This window comes from Geotrypetes seraphini, chromosome 11 (assembly GCF_902459505.1).
Source record: "Geotrypetes seraphini chromosome 11, aGeoSer1.1, whole genome shotgun sequence".
Taxonomy (NCBI): domain Eukaryota; kingdom Metazoa; phylum Chordata; class Amphibia; order Gymnophiona; family Dermophiidae; genus Geotrypetes; species Geotrypetes seraphini.
In genome coordinates, this window is record NC_047094.1 from 65,011,921 (window position 1) to 65,034,495 (window position 22,575).

Here is a 22,575-nt window from a genome sequence, read left to right on the forward strand (position 1 = left end):
AAACCCGACTGGATTGCGGCCCTCAAGGACCGACTTCGACACCTGTGCACTAGAGAGACGAACCTCTCTGCAGTTTAGGATCAGAATGGCTTCTAGCATCTATGATTCCACTTTCCAGGGCTGATTGTGTCATGAACAGATGGGGATGGCAGGACCAAACTTGGGAAAAGGAAATTGCTAAGCGCACAGTGTTGAGATCCATTATTGGATTGTCTCTTCAAGTTGTAGCAATACAAAAAAAAAAAAAAAGCAATCTGCTTCAAAATTAACAAATCTAGAGCAATGGTTCTCAACCTTTCTTCTGCTGTGACATACCTGACAGATGTTCATGTATATGACACACTGAACACAAATTCACAACTAAACAAAGCACAATTAAATATTTTATTGTTTAACTGTCCCATATCAAAAAGCTGAATGCAACACATCAGTCCCAGATATTTTACTTGTTATACATTAAAACATATATTCAAATTCTAGTGTTACTTCACAAAATCCCTCCACTGCCAGATATTGTGAAGCAACACAAAACCCCACAAATATGCTACTCAGAATCTATGGACATCAGACCTGCAACATTTTCAGTTGGGACTGGAGGCAGCAGATATTGGAGGTAGTGGGGAACCAGAAATAGGGACTAGATACCGGGATTTCAAGAACCTTACTTTCAAGATTGCTATTCTTTCCAGCTTGCAGGCACTGATGGTTGTAAAGGAAACACAGGCTTACTGCCTATATCAATTTTTTTGTGACATACCTCCTACCTCTTGAGGATAACCAGTGTGTCCTGACACACTGGTTGAGAACCACTGATCTAGACTAACACATTGAACATTCTTAAGAGAGAGAAAGTTGGAGACTTTACAGCTGTAGAGCAAGGCTTCAGAGTTGCATCAAAAAAAATGTCACCAGGTACACTTTAGCTCCACTTCTACAGGAAAGTGATCGCTGATTGCCAGTGCCTATAGAAACAGCAGAAAGGTAACAGGTCATCATCATGTGATAGGCAAGATGAGAAGAGACAGAAACATCAGAAAACATTAGTTATCACATGGTGCATAGGAAGAGAAGAGCAGAGAGAGGTCTGTATCACATGGTGAATGGCAGTGTTCCTCAACCTGTGGTAGGCGGTCCGCCTGTTGGGTGTATGTGGACTGGCCACCTCCTCCCTGCCCCACCCCCGAAACCGACCCTGCCACCCACCACACTCCATTCCAAACCCACCCTGCCGCCACAACAGCCACCCGATATGCTCCATTCCTACCCCCCTGCCGCTGCAACAACGGGCCAGGCGCGTGCAGTGACACAAGCCATCCCCGTTCCTGTTGCGGTGGCAGCAGAGGGGGTGGGAGTTTAAATGGAATGTATCAGGTGACTGTTGCGGTGGCAGGGGGGTAAGAATGGAGCATGTTGGGTGGCTGTTGGGGTTTGAAGAGTATGTTGGGTAGCTGTTGCGGCAGGGGGTAGGAATGGAGAGTGTCGGAGCAGGGAAAAATCAGTGGCTTCAGTGGAGGGGACAGACAGAGATGTTAGTTGGGGAATGGAATGAGGACTGGAGGAGAGGATGCATGCAGGAGGCAGAAAGAAGGGAAGAAATATTGGATGCACAGTCAGAAGGAAGTGTAACCAGAGACTCATGAAATCGCCAGACAACAAAGATAGGAAAAATGATTTTATTTTCAATTTAGTGATCAAAATGTGTCAGTGTTGAGAATTTATATCTTCTGTCTATATTTTGCACTATATTTGTTTGTTTTCCTATAGTTGTTACTGAGGTGATGTTGCATATTTTAAAGTCATCTGCCTTGACCTCTTTGAATCCCCCCGAATATAAATGATAATTAACATTTTCTCTGTGTGCTTTGTGTTTTTTTAACCACAATTTTGTAGTTACCATTATGTATTATTATATTGTGTGTATATGAAAAATGGATGAAATAAATTGCATTACAATTAGTATTATTATTATAGTAGTGAAGTTTGGGCAGGTCTGGAGTGTAGCTTGGGTGGGGGTACTTGATTGGTTTTTGTTAGGCTTAGTGGGGTACTTGGCTTGAAAAGGTTGAGAAACACTGGTGTGTGGGATAAGAAGAGACAGAAAGAAGTATCACATGGTGCATGGAATGAGGCAATAGAGAGGTCAGAATTGCATGGTACAGATAGTGCACCTGAATATCCTGAGAGATTGTCTCAACATAATTCAGATAGTTCTAGGGCAGTATGTGAGTGAAGTTGACAGAGAACAGTGATATTCAGACCTCTAGCCATATAACTAGCCACATACAGTTAACTATTGGGACAACTGTATGAATATCATCACTGTCCAGATAGTGGTAGCTCTTCCTGCTCTATCAAAATATTCAAAGCCATATGCTTTCTGAATAGCAGCACTAAATATCTGTGAATAATTTAAATCCAACACTGATCATGGAATTTGAATACTGACCCATATATTTTTAAGTCCCAGGGGCAACTGAGACAGTGGTGGAGAAATATCTAGTGCATTAAGCAGATAAATGAAACATATGGGTAAGTGGACAGTTACTGGTCTGAGAGGACTGAATGATACAGATCTATGGATCTCACCCATGAAAAAGATCAATAAATAAGGCATGATAACTTGAACCAAATACAAAATTCTATAGGCAGCCAATGCATGGAAATAAACAATGGTGTTGCCTATAAATTACGCCAGGTGTACACCTGGCAGGGCCTCCGCGTGTGCGGATCGCCGGACTTGATGGACCGAAGGTCTGATCCGGAGATGGCAGTTCTTATGTTCTTATGATCCCACTCTGATTTGTAGGTGACAACCTTAGCTGCTGTGTTTTGAAACCATTTGCAGTCTATGCAGAAGTTTCTCAGCTGAACCTGTAGATGTGTAACTACAGTAATCGAAAAGACAAGCTGTGCTAACAGTCCAAATGTCTTGGGATTTCAGGTGCAAATGAGCATTATCAGCCTACTGAAAGATTTTTTTGTTTTGTAATAACCATGAAACGTCATCAGACCAGGACTTAGGGACAGGCAACATCGGTAACTACCTAGGCCACCAAAAGTTAAAAATGCAAATGACTAAGACCAAATAGGAGCAATCTCCCACTTACACTGATGCTGTCTACTGGTGTGACTTCAAAGGTACCACTATGGCACTTAGACCTATCACCCCCACTCCCGTTTTCCAGGGAGCCCTTATTGGTTCTCTGAGCTCCATAGGAGGGTTCATGTCCTCACCTTTGGGTCATGCCTATGGGTGCTAAAGTTTTAATTCCAGCCCTGAACAGCTGTAGTAGCAAGAGCAAGCCTGAGACTCTTAATTTCAGTACAAAGTGCAAAAGGATACATGAGAAGCAGAGTCTAGTCAACATGTTTAAGTAATAAGACCTTCCAAGGGTTGTGTTGCCATTGAGCACAGTAGGTAAGAAATTGTTTTGGGGTTGTTGTTGGTTTTTTGTTTGTTTGTTTTTTTTGGGGGGAGGGAATGATGATAAAATCTGAATAAAGAAAATATTTAATGGGTTGTTATAGGCAGTGGCGTACCTAGGGTATGTGGCACCCGGGGCCCATCATTTTTTGACACCCCCCCCCCCCCCCCATGTAAAAAAAATTTTTTTTTTTTTTTTTGCAATAACCATGAAATGGAATAAATGGTCAGAATAGAAACAGGCAGTGAAAATTTTCTTTTATTGAACCTCATATATTTAACCATTATTCCAAACATAACAAAACATAAATTATGTCTAAATTGTCATGACATTAGAAGTACATATGGAGTAGTTGCAGGCAGTGGCGTACTTAGGGTATGTGGCACCCAGGGCCCATCATTTTTTGACACCCCCCCCCATCTATATGAAAAATATGATTTTTAGTACCAATCTACATATCGCACCACAAGAGTGTACCTAGGAAAAGGCTGCATCTTAAACACTGCAGTGAGCACTAGAACACCAACACATACATTGTAAAACTAAACAAGCCAGATCCCGCACAGTCAATTGGTCCTGTAGTCAATGCCAACTGAAAACTATGTCTTTTTCATACACACAGAACAGAGATACACCCTCGCCCAAAATGGAATAATCACAAACTAAAAATAGAAATATGTAGACAAAAGTTAAACTGATCCGCCAAGAAACCAGACCCTGGATACAATGCAACACCACAAAAAACAGTAACACATGTCCTCTAATACAGTGCAAAATATAAAGACAGTAGATGTAAATTTGAAAAAACTGATACATAACAATCACCACTTTATAAATTAACAAATAAAAATAAAACAAATAATGAGATATAAAAAAATACAATTTTATTGGACTAATCCCCGTAAGCTCGGTCCCCATCCCCGCAAACCACCTGATTCCATCCACACAAGCCTTGAATTGTTTATATTAAAGTATAAAAAGAAACAATATTCTGTACAATTGTCAATTTATAAATCAGCGTCTTCTCCCCACTCTCTTCCCCATTTCCCTTTAGCATCCTCAGCCCACTCTTTCTCCACTTTCCTTCAGCGCACGCACATAAAAACAAGCAAGTAATTTTATATCATTTTCATTCTATTCATTCATAGAAATTAAAGTCTAGATAATGCCAGTCACATAACAAAACATGATTTTACAAAAATAATTCCCTGCAGTCAAGCCTGCAAGGATTATTAGATGTCTTTCAGCAGTTCCCCTCCCTCCCTCCCCCTTACCTTTGTGGCCAAGTCAAAATGATCTACCAACAATAAAATTTTAAAAACACAAAGCACGCTGTACGCAGAGAAAATGTTAATTATCATTTATATTCCGCGGGTTTTCAAAGAGGTCAAGGCAGATGACTTTATGCAATGTCACCTCAGTAACAACTATACAAAAATAGACAAATATTCCCCCTCCCTTTTTACTAAACTGCGATAGCGGTTTTTAGCGTAGGGAGCTGCGCTGAATGCCCCACGCTGCTCTCGACGCTCATAGGCTCCCTGCGCTAAAAAACTCTATTGCGGTTTAGTAAAAGGGGGCCATAGTGCAAAATATAGACAGCAGATATAAATTTTCAAAACGGACACATTTTGATCACTAAGTTAAAAATAAAATCATTTTTCCTACTTTTTTGTCTGGTGATTTCATGAGTCTCTGGTCCTTCTTCTGATCCTTCTTCTTTCTCTCTCCCCCTGGCTCCCCTCTTTATTTCTGCCTTTCTTTCTCTCTCCTCCTGGCCCCCCTCTTTCTTTCTGCCTTTCTTTCTCTCCCCCTTGACCCCCCTCTTTATTTCTGCCTTTCTTTCTCTCCCCTTGGTCCCCCTCTTTCTTTCTGCCTTTCTTTCTCTCTCCCCCTGGCCCTCCTCTTTCTTTCTGCCTTTCTTTCTCTCCCCCTTGACCCCCTCTTTATTTCTGCCTTTCTTTCTCTCCCCTTCGTCCCCCTCTTTATTTCTGCCTTTCTTTCTCTCCCCTTGGTCCCCCTCTTTCTTTCTGCCTTTCTTTCTCTCTCCCCCTGGCCCCCCTCTTTATTTTTTCCTTTCTTTCTCTCTCCCCCTAGCCTGCACAAAACCATCGTGCCGATTTCTCTACTTCCACGATTCTTTCCCTACCCTCACCCCCAAGCCAGCAGCCGATTTCTCCCTGCTCCTTCCCCGATGTCCTGATGTCCTGAACTTCATCGGGCAGCAGCAGCATTCACAATTCACTGATGTTGCCCGCTTCAGGCCTTCCTCTCTGTCGGGTCCTGTCTTCATGAAAACTGGAAGTAGGCAGGACCCGGCAGAGAACAAGGCCTGAAGCCGGCAACAGCAGCGAATTGTAAACGCTGCTGCTGCCCGAAGAAGGTAATGGAGCACCGAGGCAGTCCGCTTCTCCCCCCTCCCAGCCGAACCCCCGCTGACCCTCCTATCTCCCCCCCCCCCGTGAACCTTTCCGACCTTCCCAGCGAGAGCAGCAAACCTCCTTCGCGGCTTTCTCCTCCCTCTGCCGCGTTACTGATGACGTCATCAGTGATGCGGCAGAGGGAGGATAAAGCCGACGCTACTGGAGGGAGGTTTGCTGCTTTCGCTGGGAGGGTCAGAAAGGTTCACTTGGGGGGGGAGAGAGATAGGATGGTCAGCGGGGTTTCGGCTGGGAGGGGGGAGAAGCGGTCTGCCTTGGTGCTCCAAGGCCTGGCGCCATTACCTTTTTCGATAATGGCGCCGATGCTGCTTTCGCTGTGAGGGTAGGAGCGCGATAGGGACCGGGCCAGCTGTGCACCCCCCCCTAAGGCGGCACCCGGGATGGACCTCCCCCTCGCCCCCCTTGGTACGCTACTGCCCTGGGGAAACAGCCTGCAACAAGATCGCGCGATGCCAGAGATCTTTGCCTGCTTCGGCTGTTTCCTCCGCCGCGGTCCCGCCCCTCCTCTGACATCAGAGGAGGGGCAGGACCGTGGCGGAGGAAACAGTCGAAGCAGGCAAAGATCTCTGGCATCGCGATCTTGCTGCAGGCTGTTTCCAGACGCGACACCCGGCGCAGGGGGGGGGGTAACTGGACCGGACCGGGAGCACCCCCTCAGGGCTTGGTACCCGGGGCGGACCTCCCCCCCGCCCCCCCTTGGTACGCCACTGGTTATAGGACAAGACTCTGAAGCAGAGAATTTTGTTGTGAAACATGCCTATGTTGGCTACGGGTTCTTTTAAGTTAGGTTTGTTTAAGTAAAAGTATTATAGCTGAGTAAGCAACCAGAAAATTGTTAAAAATTTGTAAAATTATGAGCAATGAGTTGTAAGTCATATATAAAACCAGTGATGAGTTTGATGAATCATGAGATGTTTCCCCATGTGAAATGAGTCACCATCTGAGTGTACATAAGTGAAAATATGGTATATGGAATTAACATACCCCTCATCACAGTAAATACTATGTTAAGGAATTGAGATTTTGAAATATTGACGTGCTGGGACAATTTATTATATTGAATTGAACATAGTATTTTATGCAGGAAACTAGCAGATGAATGTTCAACCATCCTACCAGTACAAAATTCTCCATGTGTTCAGGTGATTTCATCAACTGAAGACAAAGTACTTTGTAACATGTCATACACAGTATAGCCTTGATAGATATAATCTGAAGAGATTATTAGATAACTGACCTCCTCTGTTGACAGACTGTATTCCTCTTGAAAATCATACACAATTGCAGACTCAGGCACAATTGCGTCGTGAAGTTCAGATCCACTAACCACAATCCTGCAAGATATCCCAGAAAGAAATGCCTGGTTACACAATAGCCTAAAACAGGAGGTACAGGTTGAAAGTACCACTTGGATATGTCATTCTTTTCAAGGTCTGGCAGAGCCAATCATGTCTGACATAGTCAAGGAAGGGTGCCTGAGATCTGCTGATTCCACAGGAGTTCTAGTTTATCTCAGAGGGCTGTTAATGCTGGAGAATCTGACCTTAAAAAATAAGGGGAAGATGTGTGCCTAAACTTAAGAGCATAAGAAGTGCCATCTCCGGAACAGGCCCTAGGTCAATCAAGTCCGGCGATCCGCACACGCGGAGGCCCCGCCAGGTGTACCCTGGCATAGTTTTAGACCCCATATCACTCTAAGCTTGTGTATGATGCTACCAGAAAGCTGAGAAGCATTTCACATAATTCCCCAAAACCCCACAGTCAAGTCTTAAGAGAGAGAGCATAGGCCTCTTGATCAGTGTCAGAGAATATTTGAACTCTCTGAGTCTAAACAAATCTGATCACTGAAGCAGGGAGTCCTGATATGGGCATATATCAGGGACAGAAAATGTTAAGATAGAGACTAGGGCAAATTATATTATTGGCTGAATACATACGGTAGAAGTCTTCTCTGACCCACTCTGTGTGCTCTCCTCTCACCTGTCGTAAGCACAGTGTGTGTGGGTGACGGTGGTGTCAGCAGTGTCAGGTATTAGCCACTCAAATTCTTCACTGTTGCGCAGACGGATATGCTGCCAGTCATTCTCAGAGAGGTAGGAGCAGGCACAGTTAAAGTCACCAAGGAACAGAATATTCTAGAAAAAGAGAAATGTGGAATTTCTACAAACTCTTCAATTCCTCAATAGAAGCATGTCATGGCAGAGATTCTGACATACAGAAGAGGCTATTTACTAAGTTGCATTAAGGTTCAAAGTTTATGGGAATCTTCTGGGAAGTCTGGGTTTAGAGCTGAGGAATCTGAACATAAAATTTCTATAGACTGGGTTTTGATGAGTATAATTTGTGTTTTAATCAGACTGGCTGTTGAATTATGAGTTTTTTCCTGTTTTTTTTAATGATGACATATGCATGTGACTAGAGAAGGCTGGCAAACATTCCTTTCTCATAGCAACCAGTGCTGTGGAGAAGACAGAATACATTGAAAGAGGTGTGAGAGAGTTGAATTCATTTAGGTTTTGTGTTAGTTCCTGAGGGAAAGGGAAGGAAATCCTATCCTTTAATACTTTCACCTTATACTGTAGTTATTTTATTTGATATACCACCATTACTGACAAAAAAAAGTCAAATCAAAACGGTTTACAAAATGTAAAAACAGCTGGGGATAATTAAAAAACAAAAAAAACAAACAGGGAGTAAACAAAGGATGCCATATATATTGGGGGGACCAACAGAGCTGCCCAGGAGGCTCCTTTCAGAGCTGGGGGACCAACAGGTTCTTTCACCTGAATCTAGGAATGATCCTGAGGGGGTGCTGTTGAAGCACACTGTGAGTACAGCACACAGTTACTTACCTGTAACAGGTGTTATCCAGGGACAGCAGGCAGATATTCTCACATATGGGTGACATCATCCATGGAACCCAGCATGGACTGTCCAAAGTAATCTGTCACATTAAGAAATCAAAAGACTGTCCATACCACTCATGCGTGGGTGCCTTCCCGCCCACTGCCAGCTTGCAGCACCATTAGTTAAGTAACAAAACTAAGAAGCCAATAAGGGAAAGTGAGAATATCTGCCTGCTGTCCCTGGATAACACCAGTTACAGGTAAGTAACTGTGCTTTATCCCAGGATAAGCAAGCAGCATGTCCTTTCATGTGGAAACTCTCCAGCTAACAAAGAGGGTTGGAAGGAAATTGGCTTCTAATTAGAGAGTAAACTTAGTAGAACTTTGTGGCTGAACTGACTATTCTGTCTGATATGATTTTCCAAACAATAGCAGGTTGTGAACATATGAACTGAGGCCAAGTGGCTGCTTTATAGATGTCCTCAATAGGAGTGGAGTGTAGATGGGCTACTGAAGCCATGGCTTGCACCTTATGTGTGGTTACACGACCCTCTAGCATCAGACCAGTCCAAGCATAGCAGCATGTGGAGATTGTTCTCTTGGTTACAGGAATTCCCTGTTTGTTTGGGTCAAATGAGAAATAGCTGACTAGAAATTCTGTGAAGCTTGGTTTGGTCCAAGTAGGAAGCTAGATCACATTTGAAGTCCAATGTGTGAAGTCTGCCTCACTAGGGTGAGCAAGTGGCTCTGAAAAAAACCACCAGAAGATTGATGGACTGGTTGAGATGAAACTGAAACAACTTTTGTAAGGAATTTTGGATGAGTTTGAAGAACCACATTTTCAGGATAAAATGTAGTATAAGGTGGATCAGCTACTAGCACCTGAAGTTCACTGTCTTGGTGTGCTGACATGAGAGCAATGAGGAAGACAACTTTTCAAGTGAGGTGCTTGAGAGATGAAGCAGACAGTGGTTCAAATGGATGCTTCATGAGTGATGAAAGGACCACATTAAGGTTCTAAGTTGTTGGAGTAGGTTTCAGAGGTGGCTTGATATTGTAAAGCCCTTCATGAATCTGGAAATCAGAGGATGCACTGCTAAGGGCTTGTTGTCCAGTGGTGTGTGAAAAACACTTCTAGCACCGAGATTAACTCTCACTGAATTAGTCTATAAAACAGAGAGAGGTGCAGGAGATAATCCAGTATGGATGGAACAGGACAGGTTACTGGATCCAGGGATTTGCCACTACAGCACAAAAAAAGTGAGTCCACTTGAAGCAGAAACATCGCTGCATGGAAGGCTTCCTGGAAGCTTCAATGATTGCTGACACTGGTGCAGACAGGGAAAGAGTTTCTACTGGTTGGGAGAGAGATACCACACTGTGAGAGCTAAAGAACATAGACAGCCCTCGTTCTGTGTCAGCAGTGCTGGAAAGATTTGCAGAGTAATTGGTTCCTGTTTGCTCATTTGTAGGAGGAGAGGGAACCAAGGTTGATGTGGCCACTGAGGTGGAATGAGTATCATGGTGACTGGTTCCAGGTGAAGCTTGAGTAGTGTTATCCTGACTAGAGTGAAATGCGTAGAGGAATATGTCTCACCAGTTAAGGAGAAAAGCATTCATTTCCAGGAGATTGGGAGTGTGGAGCCTGGAACAGAAAAGAAGGAGCTTGTGATTATAGAAGGAAGCAAATGGGTCTCCAAGCCACAAATATCTGTCATAAGATGGTGTTGAGCAACCATTCACATAGTTGCAGAATTCTGTTCAATTTGTCAGCCAAAACATTGTTTTCCTGCTAGGTAGACTGCTTTCAGGAAAATGTTGCGGGCAATGGCTCAGGACCAGATTTGGATGGTCTCTTGGTAGAGGTGGTGAGATCTTTTTCACCCTGATTGTTCATGTAGTGCATGGCTACTTGGTTGTCTGTGCGAACCAGTACTACTTGATTGAGGAGACAATGCTGAGCACTGCGAATTGCTTATAGTTCCAGGAGGTTGATATGAAAACATTTCTCTGCAGAGCTCCAAGATCACTGCGTGTGGAGACCCGTCTAAGTGTGACCTCTGGAGAGATTAGCTGGAGACCTCAGAAGACCTCTGGAGAGATTAGCTGGAGACATCCACCACAGAAGTGAGTCTTGAATTTCGGTGTCACTGAGAAGCGCTGGGACAGAAGACCAGTTGCTTGAGACAACTAGGAGGATAATGCCAACTAAGGATGTCTGAGGTGCATACAGGCAAATGGGATCACATGTATTGTGAAGGCCATGTGACCTAGAAGTCATAACATGTGATGTGCCGTCAGGTGGTGTTAAGAAGAGAATTCCTGGCAAAGCTGAAGTAGTATGGCGAGTCTCTGCTGAGTGAGGAATACACATGTCGGGTTTATGTCCAGAGGAACCTCAATAAACTCCAAAGTCTAAGTGGGCTTTAGGTGGGATTTGGGATAATTGACTGTAGATCCCAGACATTCGAGAAGTTGAATTGTAGCATGCAAAGCCTGTTAAGCCTGTTGGGGTGTGGAGGCTTTGATCAACCAGTCGTCCAGGTAAGGAAAAATGAGGAAACTGTATGAGCGAAGTATCGCTGCCACCACTACCAAGCACATGATGAACACTCTGGGTGCTGATGCCAGTCCAAATGGAAGTACTTTGTATTGTAAATGGTGTGTTCACAGACAAAAGTGAAGGTATTTTCTATGAGCAGGGAGAATAGAAATGTGTGTATGTTTCTTTGAGATCTAGAGAATATAGCCAATCTGACTTTTCTAAAGGAGGTAACAGGATTCCCAGAGAGATCATCCAAAACTTCTCCTTCACCAGGTACTTGTTTAGTGCTCTGAGGTCTAGAATTGGATGAATACCTCCAGACTTTTTGGGATAAGGAAGTACCTCGAATAGAACCCCTTGCACTTCTCCAGCAGTGGAACCTTTTCTATTGTGTTGTGCTGGAGGAGGTCTGAGTGTTCCTGGTGAAAGAGGGTTCTTTGTTGGGAGTTGAAATGAGACTTTATTGGAGGGTAGTTTGGTGGTTTCTTCTGTAGATGAAGGGCATATCTTTGGCTCACCACTTGAAGAACCCATTGATCTGATGTTATGAGGGTCCAGCACTGTTGGTAATGGATGAGCCTGCCTCCTATTGGAAGAGTCTGATGTGTGGACTGAGAAACACCAGCTAAGCTCTCTAGGAGGGAGTAGAAAAGTCTGCTGCTGCTTAGGTTGAGTAGGCGCAGAAGTTTTCTGTTACTTGTGTTGCCTCGGGTGTTTTTGAGTAGATGTTTGTGTAGACGCAGGAGGCTAACTGTATTTATTTCTGGAATAGTATGAAGAGCACCTGTAGGAGCTTGAAAAGTGCTTAGGTTGCTGAGACTGTTGCACTTTCAAGGAGGAAAGAGTGGTCATACAGTCAGCATGTCTTTTTATCTTTTGAGTGGTCTCTATATGGTCACCAAACAAGTCATCATCCATGCAGGGTATGTTGGAAAGACAGTCTTGAATATTAGCATCAAGATCTGAGATTCTGAGCCAAGCTTGTCTGTGCATAGCTATGGACACTGCTGAGGTGTAAGAGGCTACATCAAAGGCACCATATGCAGAGCGAGTCACTAAGATCTACTAATCAGCAATTCCTTACTATCCCTTCTTTAAAAGTCATAAATACAAGGCGTTCCAAAATCTTCTCAGTTATACAACTCCCCAACAATGGAATTATCTACCAAATCATCTTAGAGAAGAAACAGTATTATAAAGATTTATAGGTTCCCTCAAGAGCTTCCTTTACACTGACGCTTTTGATAAATAAATAAGACCTAAACAACAGATAAACATCACCCTACATTATCATTATTATGTGATGTTTTCAAATCAGCTTTTTTAGGCTACCCCTCAATCCCTCCCCTTAATGTTTTTCCCTTATTTGTTCTCTTTTTAACAAAATTGTAGTTCAACCCTTTTACCTATAATTTCAAGTTGGTTATGGTTTATGTCAGTCTCTCATATGTTTGTCACTTAAATATTTATATGCCTATTTTATTGTTGTAAATCACTTTGAAATTTTTTTATAAACGTTTCATCAAATTTTAAATAAACCTTGGAAACTATTTCCTGGTTTCCAGGAGATCATGCTTGAGATGCCAATAAGTTGAGAGATGTCTAGAAGGAATGTACTTGTCATAACTGGACATCCTCTGGACAAGAGCCTTCATGTAGAAGGACATATGCAAGGTGTAATTCAGGATTTTGCTCATGAGCATGGAGCCCTGGAACACCCTGTGACCAAACTTATCTAGCATACTGCCCTCTTTGCCAGGGGTAGCATTAGTATAGGTTCTAGAGCTGTGCGCTCTCTTTAAGACGGATTCCACTACTAATGACTGATGTGGTAGCTATGGTTTGTGGAACCCAGGGGCAGACTAAAGGTTTCCTAACCAAACGATCTTATCAAGTGGTCCATGAAGGAAATTACTCTGAACCCTGGAAAAGCCCCTCGGGAGTCCCACAAGGATCCCCCCTATCTCCCACCTTGTTCAATATATACATCTCTTCTCTAGGCCACCTTTTACAAAAGCTTAACCTAACTTATTATATATACACAGACGACATCTCCATATTAATACCAATAACAAATGTGACCTCAACCAACTCAAAACATATCTCCTCCATCATGCTCGAAATAGAAAAATGGACTTTAAATTTCAAACTGAAATTAAACTCAGAAAAGACAAAGATTTTCCTTGCTAGCCCAAACGAGAAAATCTCCGCAACTACAATATATGTAAACGGCCATGATCACCCAATACTAAAAACCATAAAAATACTGGGAGTCACCCTGGATACCCACCTGTCCCTGACCGAGCACATAAACTCGGTGACTAAAAAATGCTTCTTCATCCTTTGGAAACTGAAAACCATAAAAAAATACTTCGACCCGCTATCCTTCAGAATATTGGTACAATCACTGATTTTATCCACCCTGGACTACTGTAACATTGTCTACTTGGGAATATCTAAAAAAAATGTGAGAAAACTGAGAATAGTTCAAAATACGGTCATCCGTCTAATATTCGGACTAAAGAAGAGCGATCATGTTAGTCCATTCTACAAACTCCTTCATTGGTTACCAATTGAAGCACGAATTCTATTCAAATTCTCCTGCCTCTGCTATAAACTAATCTGGGGACAGGCCCCCAGCTACCTACTACCTCACTTCGAATTCCACTCCTCTATTAGGCCTACCAGAAACCGTAACCTCTTTACCTACCCAAATATCATAGGCTGTAGATATCGCACCTTCTTTGATAGAACATTCAAATTCCAAGCAGGTAGACTGCAAACTTGGACAGGCTACTTCACTTATGCCGCCAGAGAATCATATAGTATCTTTAGGAAAGAACTAAAAACCACATTGTTTAAGAAATTTATAACCTAACCAGACTTCTCCCCTAAAATCAGAGCCTCCTCCCATCCCAAGGAGTCCGTCTACCCTCTTCTGCCAAAATTTCTATCTTTAATTGTTACCAGTTTTTCCCACTGGTGCCCGTCCTTCATTCAAATGTACCAAGTTAACAACTTACTTCTCATCAACATCTTTTTCACCTTCGCAGCCTTGCACCTTTGTAACTCAAAGCGCAATCTCCTTTCTCTTCTCCTACTTATGCTCTGAATATCGTCGACTGTATAATGCTACTCATTGTGAAACTATGTAATACACAGCCCTGTAACTCTCCTGTTACTATCACTTGATGTTCAATGCTATACTCTGTAATTCGCTGTCTGTACAGTTTCTCTTCATTGTAAACCGCCTAGAAGTCGCAAGATTGTTGGCGGTATATAAGAATAAAGTTATTATTAAAGTTTGTAAAGGGAATTCAACCTCTTTGGAGCAACTGGTATATGAAGAGGGGATTCCCAGTTTACGAGCAAAGTCTTTTTCATAAGGTTGTGTAGAGGAACCTTCAGGCAGTGTTTGGGCAACTCCTTTTAGTCGAGTGCCTCTCTGAATTTGTAGTGGGTTCTGTTTCAGACTCCATCCTAATTGGAAGATCCTGCCCCATTTGCTTAATAAACTTGGTAAAAGACAGGCTGGCAGGGGGTAGAGTCTAGTCAGGCAGTGAAGCTGAATTTTGAAGAACCTCACAAAAAGGGTGCCACATCAACATTTCACCACAACTCCCTTATAGATCATGGTGAGCCCCCCCAAACACCCACAAAACTTACTATACCCTCCTATCTACAACTCCAAAAGGCCTTATGGCTGCAGGTGGCACCTATATGGCAGTACAGTAGGGTTTTGGTGGGCTCACATTTCTTTCTCACCATAAATGCAGTGGTTAGTATGGCTTATGGGTCTAGGTCCTCCTCTCTATGGTTCACTAGCCCACCCTACCCCCAGACTACTTAAGCCACCTCTGTGCAGCTCTACTAGGCTTTCCTTTGCCAGGTGCTGATGTTCCGGGGACAGGTATGTACTTTTTTATTCTGATTTTTATGGTGATGTGAGGGGCTCAGTGATCACTGGGGGAGTGTTTGAAGGTCTGTACTTTGTGTCTGTAGTGGTTATCTGGGCACCTTGGATTCCTTCTGGGCACTTAGACCTGGTTTAGATTGCCTAAGTCACAAATATAAGTTCCGTACAGGCAGCCTTGTAAAACTTTCAATTATCCCTGCAGTATGACTAAGTTTAGGTCAGCCCACGTCCCACCCAAATCCCACCCTCACTACTCTTCCTAAAACACTCTTTTCAGCTCTAGGCGCACAGCAAGATTCAGAGGCCTAAAAAGTCTGTGGATATGTCTAAAAAACTGTTTCAATTATCGGCATTTGGACAACCTGTCTTTTAGATTATCCAAGTGCTGATTTGGGCGGGTTTTTAGACGTATTTCTGTTTTGATTATGAGCCCCATAGTGCTTCTGTCCTTAGAGTGACACAGTTCTGGAGGCTAGGGGAAGAAAATCAGAGGATCCTAGATAGAGATGTGGCTTTTACACCATAGGGTGGTGGATATGAATTTTTCTTATGAAGTTTATCTATGATCTAACTAATTACTCCTTGCAATTTGTTGAACTATAGCCACCTTTTGGAAAGGAATTCCCAAACCTACTTACTGCTATAAGCAAGTTACTGAGATTGTCATGGTTGAGAAGCTTTCTTACTCACTGAAGGGAAAAACTGGCATCTGCAATAATTATTGGGTGAATATTGATGGTGGAGAGATTGACTGAGTTGAATGACTTAGTGAGACATAGTGAATTTTTATGTTCTGGGATGAATGACTAGAGGCCCCAATGCTGAAAAGGTTCAGAGAAGGGCAATAAAAATGATAAACACACTTCTCATATGAAGAGAAGCTAACCAGGTTAGGAATATTTAGTTTGTATTTAAAAAACTGAGAGGTATAGTATATGAAAGTTTACAAAATTATGAGTGGAACAGTTAAATACAAAAAATCTGAGTCAATTACATGAAAGTTATGCCCAGCAGATTGAAAACTAATCATCTACACTTTCTAAGCAGTGCATGTTTAAGCTGTAGAATCTGACCGCGTCTTCACTTTTATTGAACATATTTGGAAAATAAGAATACGTCATTCTCCTTTGTTACTTTTTGGTGTTCTTCTCAGCTACCATCCCTGACAGTGGGGTACTTCCACTTTTCTTAAATGGACAATAGCGATAGCTCTGAAGTGTATTCTTCTGAAATGGCTGGATGTGGAGGCACCTGATCTTTCTCTGTGGAGGACTCGAGTGATCACCTTCCTGATGTGGGAACGCAGAGACATTGTGGAGAGCTCCTCCCCTTGGGGGCGCTTATTTCAAAAGGCGTGGGAACCTTTTTGGAACACTATGGGCTCCTTATACTAAGGTGCGCTAGCGTTTTTAGCGCATGCAGGAAATTATCGCGTGCTATACTGCGCACTACGCTTCTAGAACTAAGGCAGCTCAATGCTGGTGTTAAGGTCTAGTGCGCGCAGCAATGTAGCGTGCACTATTCCACGTGTTAAAGCCCTAACATGGCTTAGTAAAAGGAGCCCTATGACTCCTTTGGCGCGGAGTCGCCTTTTGAACTCTTGATATTTCATGATGCTCGTAGGTGTATTTTGTTAACATCCACATTGTTGGTTCATTGTTTTGCTGTCTAGAGAATGACTCTGGGGATGGATGGGTGGGGGTCGGGATTGGGGGGTGGGGGTATGGTTGAATTCTACTTTGAAAATTGTAAGAGTTTGTATTACCTTTGTTATCTTGACTTCAATAAAAATTATTTGAACATAAGCTGTAGAATCTGTTGCCAGAGAATTTGTTCAAGGTGACAAACAGTGGAAGAGTTCCTAGAGGAAATGTCTATTAGCCAGATAGATTTGGGAGAGCCATTGTTCATCCCTGGAACTGAGCCATGTAAAATTGATCTACTTTTTGGGATATGCTGGGTACTTGTGTAACCTGGGCTGGCCATTGTCAGAGACAGGATGCTGGGTTTGGTGGATGGATGTCTGACTCAGTCTGGCTTTAAGTGTGTGTGGGTATATATTTCACACTGGACTGGCAGCAGCTCTCTAGTGTGTGTGTCTGTTTTTATTTTTTTATTTTGTGGAGTGTTCATTGTCTGTTCCCACTATGTTTTTGTGTGTCATACAGTACTTACATCAGTGTCCCATTTCCCTAAGACATCTTCATAGACATCATAGAGGGCATCCATTTCCCTCAGTGCATCTTTAGGTGCTGCATGCAGGGGAACCAAAACAAACTCAGAAACAACTACAAAAGAGATAAAATCATTGTGACTCAAATGCTGCCAATAGAGACCCTTGTTAGTGCTGGGCATAATAATAATAAAAATTATTATTATTTTGTAAACTGCCTAGGTTTAGGCGATGTATAAATTTTAAAATAAAATTATAAAGAACAGAATTATTAAACACAGACAAACATGATTTAATGGGTCAGAGCCAACATAGATTAAGCCAAGAGAAGTCTTACCTCACCAATGTGTTACATTTTGTGTAGGGATGAATAAACATATGGATAAAGGTGAGCAAATTGATGTAGGTTATCTAGATTCTCAGAAAGCTTTTGACAAAGACCCTCATGAGAGTCTCCTGACAAAATTAAAAAGCTGTGGTCAGGAGGCAATTTTCTTTTGTGAACTAGGAACGGGTTAAAAGATAGAAAACAGTGGAGTGGTGCAAGGATCTGTAGTAATCTGGAAATGGAAACTAGTATGACCATCAGATTTGTAGATGACACATAATTATTCAAAGCTGTTAGATCTCATGCAGTCTACAAGAAATTGCAAGAGGACCTTGGGAACTGGAGGACTGGACATCCAAATGGCAGATAAAATTAACCTCCCCCCCCACCCCATTTTACAGAAATGCGAAAGCAGTTATTAGTGCCGGTAGGTGTGCTGAATGCTATGCACTGCTCCGATGCTCATGGGAACTCTTATGAGCATCAGAGCAACACACAGCATTCAGCGCACCAGCCAGTGCTAAAAACTGCTTTTGCGGTGTTGTAAAGGGAGAGGGATAATGTGGACAATGGCAAAGTGGTTCAAATTGGGGAAAAATAAGCCAAATCATATCTACTTGATGCTAGGTTCCCCATTAGGAGCCACCAGCAAGGAAATGGATTTAGGGGTCGTCATAGACAATATGGTGAAATCTGTTCAGTGTGTGGTGGTGGCCAATAAAAGCAAATAAAATGTTTGGAATTATTAGGAAAGGAATAGAGAGGAAAACAAAGAATATCATAAATGTGTCTCTGTTGTTCCATGGTGCAACCTCACTTTAAGTATCGTGTGCAATTCTGGTTGCTGCATCTCAAAAAAGATATTGCAGAATTAGAAAGGGTGCAGAGAAGAGCAACCAAAATAATTAAGGGAATGGATCATCTCTCATATGAGAAAAGGCTAAAGAAGTTAGGGCTCTTCAGCTTGGAGAAGAGACTGCCAAGGAGAGATGTAACAAATACTGAGTGGAGTAGAATAAATTGTTCACCTTTCAAAAAGTAAAAAGACTAGGGGTCACTCAATAAAATTACACAGTAAAACATGGAAACTTGCTACTTTTGGGACTCTACTAGGTACTTGTGACCTGGACTGGTCACTGTTGAAAACAGGTTACTGGGCAGTTCTTATGTGAACAAAATACCCCAAAAGAGGGGAAAACAACCATACAAAAATAATCCAAACAGTTCTTATGTAGCACAGCATCTACAGTACCATAGATCCTTGATTTACAGTATCCACAATACCCCACAGACTTTTCAAACACAGCACTTACCACAGACATTCAGAGTACAGCACCATAGTATCACAGATAGCTGGCATATAGTTCTCAGATTCCAGCACCTACAGTAGTACAAACACTTGGAATACAGCATCCAATCCTTTGCTTTATATACCTATTTAACCCACACCAGATCCTCAGAATACAGCACCCAGTGATGCATAGAGCCTCATATTTTATTTATTTATTTTTATTTAAAAACTTGTACCCTGCTTATAACTAAGCAGCTCACCTAGTACAGGGTTAGGCCATTCCGGTCCTCGAGAGCCGGAACCAGGTCAGGTTTTCAGAATATCCACAATGATAATGTATGAGATGGATGTGCATGCACTGCTTCCTTGAGATGCAAATCTAACTCATGCATATTTACCGTATTTTCTCGCATATAACGCGCGCGTTATACGTGGTTTTTACATACCGCGCATACCCTTGCGTGTTATACGCGTGAGCGCGTTGTACAATTTTTTTTTTACATAGTTCCCCCCCCGACGTCCGATTCACCCCCCCCCCCCCCGCAGGACCGCTTGCACCCCCACCCCGAAGGACCGCTCGCATGCACCCGCACCCCGAAGGACCACTCGCACGCACTCCCACCCGCACCCGCACCCCCATCCTGAAGGACCGCTCGCACCCCCACAGCCTCCCGACCCCCCCCCATCATGTAGAAGCTCCTACTAGTCCTGCTGCTTCCTCTTGGCGGTCCAGACACCCGACATGATCGGGGCAAGAGGGAGCTCAAGCCCTCTTGCCCCCCCCCCCCCCGACTCCCCGACACGATCAGGGCAAAAGGGAGCCCAAGCCCTCCTGCACCGCCGACTCCCCAACTTCCCGACAATATCGGGCCAGGAGGGAGCCCAAGTCCTCCTGGCCCTGGCGACCCCCCCCGTCTGTCTGGCCACGGCGACCCCCTACCCCCACCCTGCACTACATTACGGGCAGGAGGGATCCCAGGCCCTCCTGCCCTTGACGCAAATCCCCCTCCTCCCAACGACCGCCCCCCCCAAGAACCTCCGACCCCCCCCCAGCCGACCCGCGACCCCCCTGGCCGACCCCCACGACACCCCCACACCCCTTCCCCATACCTTTGTGTAGTTGGCCAGACAGACGGGAGTCAAACTCACCTGTCCGGCAGGCAGCCAACGACGGAATGAGGCCGGATTGACCCATCCGTCCCAAAGCTCTGCCTACTGGTGGGGCCTAAGGCGCCTGGGCCAATCAGAATAGGCCCGGGAGCCTTAGGTCCCACCTGGGGGCGGGGCCTGAGGCACATGGGCCCAACCCGACCATGTACCCAAGGCCCCGCCCCCAGGACGGACCTAAGGCTCCCGGGCCTATTCTGATTGGCCCAGGCCCCTTAGGCCCCACCAGTAGGCGGAGCTTTGGGACGGATGGGCCAATCCGGCCTCATTCCGTCGTTGGCTGCCTGCCGGACAGGCGGGTTTGGCTCCCATCTGTCCGGCCAACTACACAAAGGTACGGGGAAGGAGAGTGGGGGGTGTCGTGGGGGTCGGCCAGGGGGGTCGTGGGTCGGCTGGGGGGGCGGTCGGAGGTTCTTGGGGGGGCGGTCGTTGGGGGGAGGGGGATTTGCGTCGAGGGCAGGAGGGCCTGGGATCCCTCCTGCCCGTAATGTAGTGCGGGGTGGGAGTAGGGGGTCGCCGTGGCCAGGAGGGTTTGGGCTCCCTCCTGGCCTGAACAACTAGCGGGGGGGGGGTCGCCAGGGCCAGGAGGACTTGGGCTCCCTCCTGGCCTGATATTGTCGGGGAGTTGGGGAGTCGGCGGGGCAAGAGGGCTTGGGCTCCCTTTTGCCCCGATCGTGTCGGGGAGTGGGGGGGGCAAGAGGGCTTGAGCTCCCTCTTGCCCCGATCGTGTTGGGGGTGCCGCGGTTGGCTGGGGCAAGAGGGCTTGAGCTCCCTCTTGCCCCAATCGTGTCGGGGAGTCGGGACCGCGAAGAGGAAGCAGCAGGACACCAGTAGGAGCTTCTACATGATGGGGGGATCGGGAGGCTGTGGGGGTGCGAGCAGTCCTTCAGGGTGGGGGTGCGGGTGCGGGTGGGAGTGCGTGCAAGCGGTCCTTCGGGGTGGGGGTGCGGGTGCGTGCAAGTGGTCCTTCGGGGTGGGGGTGCGAGCGGTCCTGTGGGGGGGGGTGAATCGTACGTCGGGGGGGCATCAGGCTTTCAGGGTGGGGACAGGACTTCAAGGGGGAGAGGAGAGTCGGGGCGGGCGAAAGGAGAGTCGGGGTGGCCAGAGGAGAGTCGGGGTGGGCGAAAGGAGAGTCGGGCAGCATGCGCGGTATATAAAAATTTCTGTACATAAATTTGTGTTTTTCGCGCGCTATACCCGTGTGCGCGTTTTACACGGGTGCGCGTTATCTACGTGAAAATACGGTATTGTGGATATCCTGAAAACCTGACCTGGCTCCGGCTCTCGAGGACCGGAATTACCTACCCCTGACCTAGTACATCCATAATTTTTAGACATTACAGCAATAAATAGGCCATACTTTAAAATGCATTCTTAAGAAAGTAGCATAAACCATTTTTCATTTTTTATAAAAGTCTCTAAAAATAGGGTTGTAATAAGCACCTTTTTAAATTTTTGAATATCAGAATTTACCCTGAGTGATTTTGGCACACATTGTACTGCAGACCTTCAAACTACAGCAATCAAAGAAAACACAGATCCTCAGAATAGAGCCTATGCAATAAATCCATCAAGAATGGATTCTCCGTATCAATAGTATAACATTCATAGAAAGAAACCCTCAAATTACAGAATTTAAAGTATCCCAAAGTCACAGAAAGCACAGTTACTTACCGTAACAGGTGTTATCCAGGGACAGCAGGCAGATATTCTTAACGCATGGGTGACGTCACCGACGGAACCCCGGTACGGACACTTTTAACTAGAAAGTTCTAGTTGGCCGCACCGCGCATGCGCGAGTGCCTTCCCGCCCGACGGAGGAGTGCATGGTCCCCAGTTAAGATAAGCCAGCTAAGAAGCCAACCCGGGGAGGTGGGTGGGAAGTAAGAATATCTGCCTGCTGTCCCTGGATAACACCTGTTACGGTAAGTAACTGTGCTTTATCCCAGGACAAGCAGGCAGCATATTCTTAATGCATGGGTGACCTCTAAGCTAACAGAGAGGGAGGAGGGATGGTTGGCCATTAGGAAAATAAATTATGTAACACAGATTGGCCGAAGTGTCCATCCCGTCTGGAGAAGGCATCCAGATAGTAGTGAGTAGTGAACGTGTGAACTGAGGACCAAGTGGCAGCCTTGCAGATTTCCTCGATGGGCGTGGAACGGAGGAAAGCCACAGAAGCAGCCATAGCTCTGACCTTGTGAGCCGTGACAGCACCTTCCAGTGAGAGACCGGCCCGATCATAACAGGACGCAATGCAGGCAGCAAGCCAATTGGAAAGCGTCCGTTTAGAGACAGGGCGACCTAGACGGTTAGGGTCGAAGGATAAAAAGAGCTGAGGGGACGAGCGGTGAGCCCTGGTACGGTGAAGGTAGTATGCAAGGGCACGCTTACAGTCCAGCGTGTGTAACGCCTGTTCCCCAGGATGAGAATGTGGCTTAGG

General features: G+C 44.8%; 1 protein-coding gene across 1 annotated transcript in view; it reads right to left on the minus strand.

Moving 5' to 3' along the window:
• Window positions 1-905: 905 nt before the first annotated feature.
• LOC117368840 (deoxyribonuclease-1-like) overlaps window positions 906-22,575 on the minus strand; it is a 66,788-nt gene continuing 45,118 nt past the window's right edge. Inside the window, exons 5-8 of the mRNA XM_033962583.1 lie at window positions 17,349-17,461; window positions 7,847-8,001; window positions 7,104-7,200; window positions 906-962 (exon numbers count right to left, since the gene is read on the minus strand). Coding sequence (XP_033818474.1) covers window positions 906-962; window positions 7,104-7,200; window positions 7,847-8,001; window positions 17,349-17,461 — 422 coding nt within the window. The remainder of the gene's footprint in view (window positions 963-7,103; window positions 7,201-7,846; window positions 8,002-17,348; window positions 17,462-22,575) is intronic.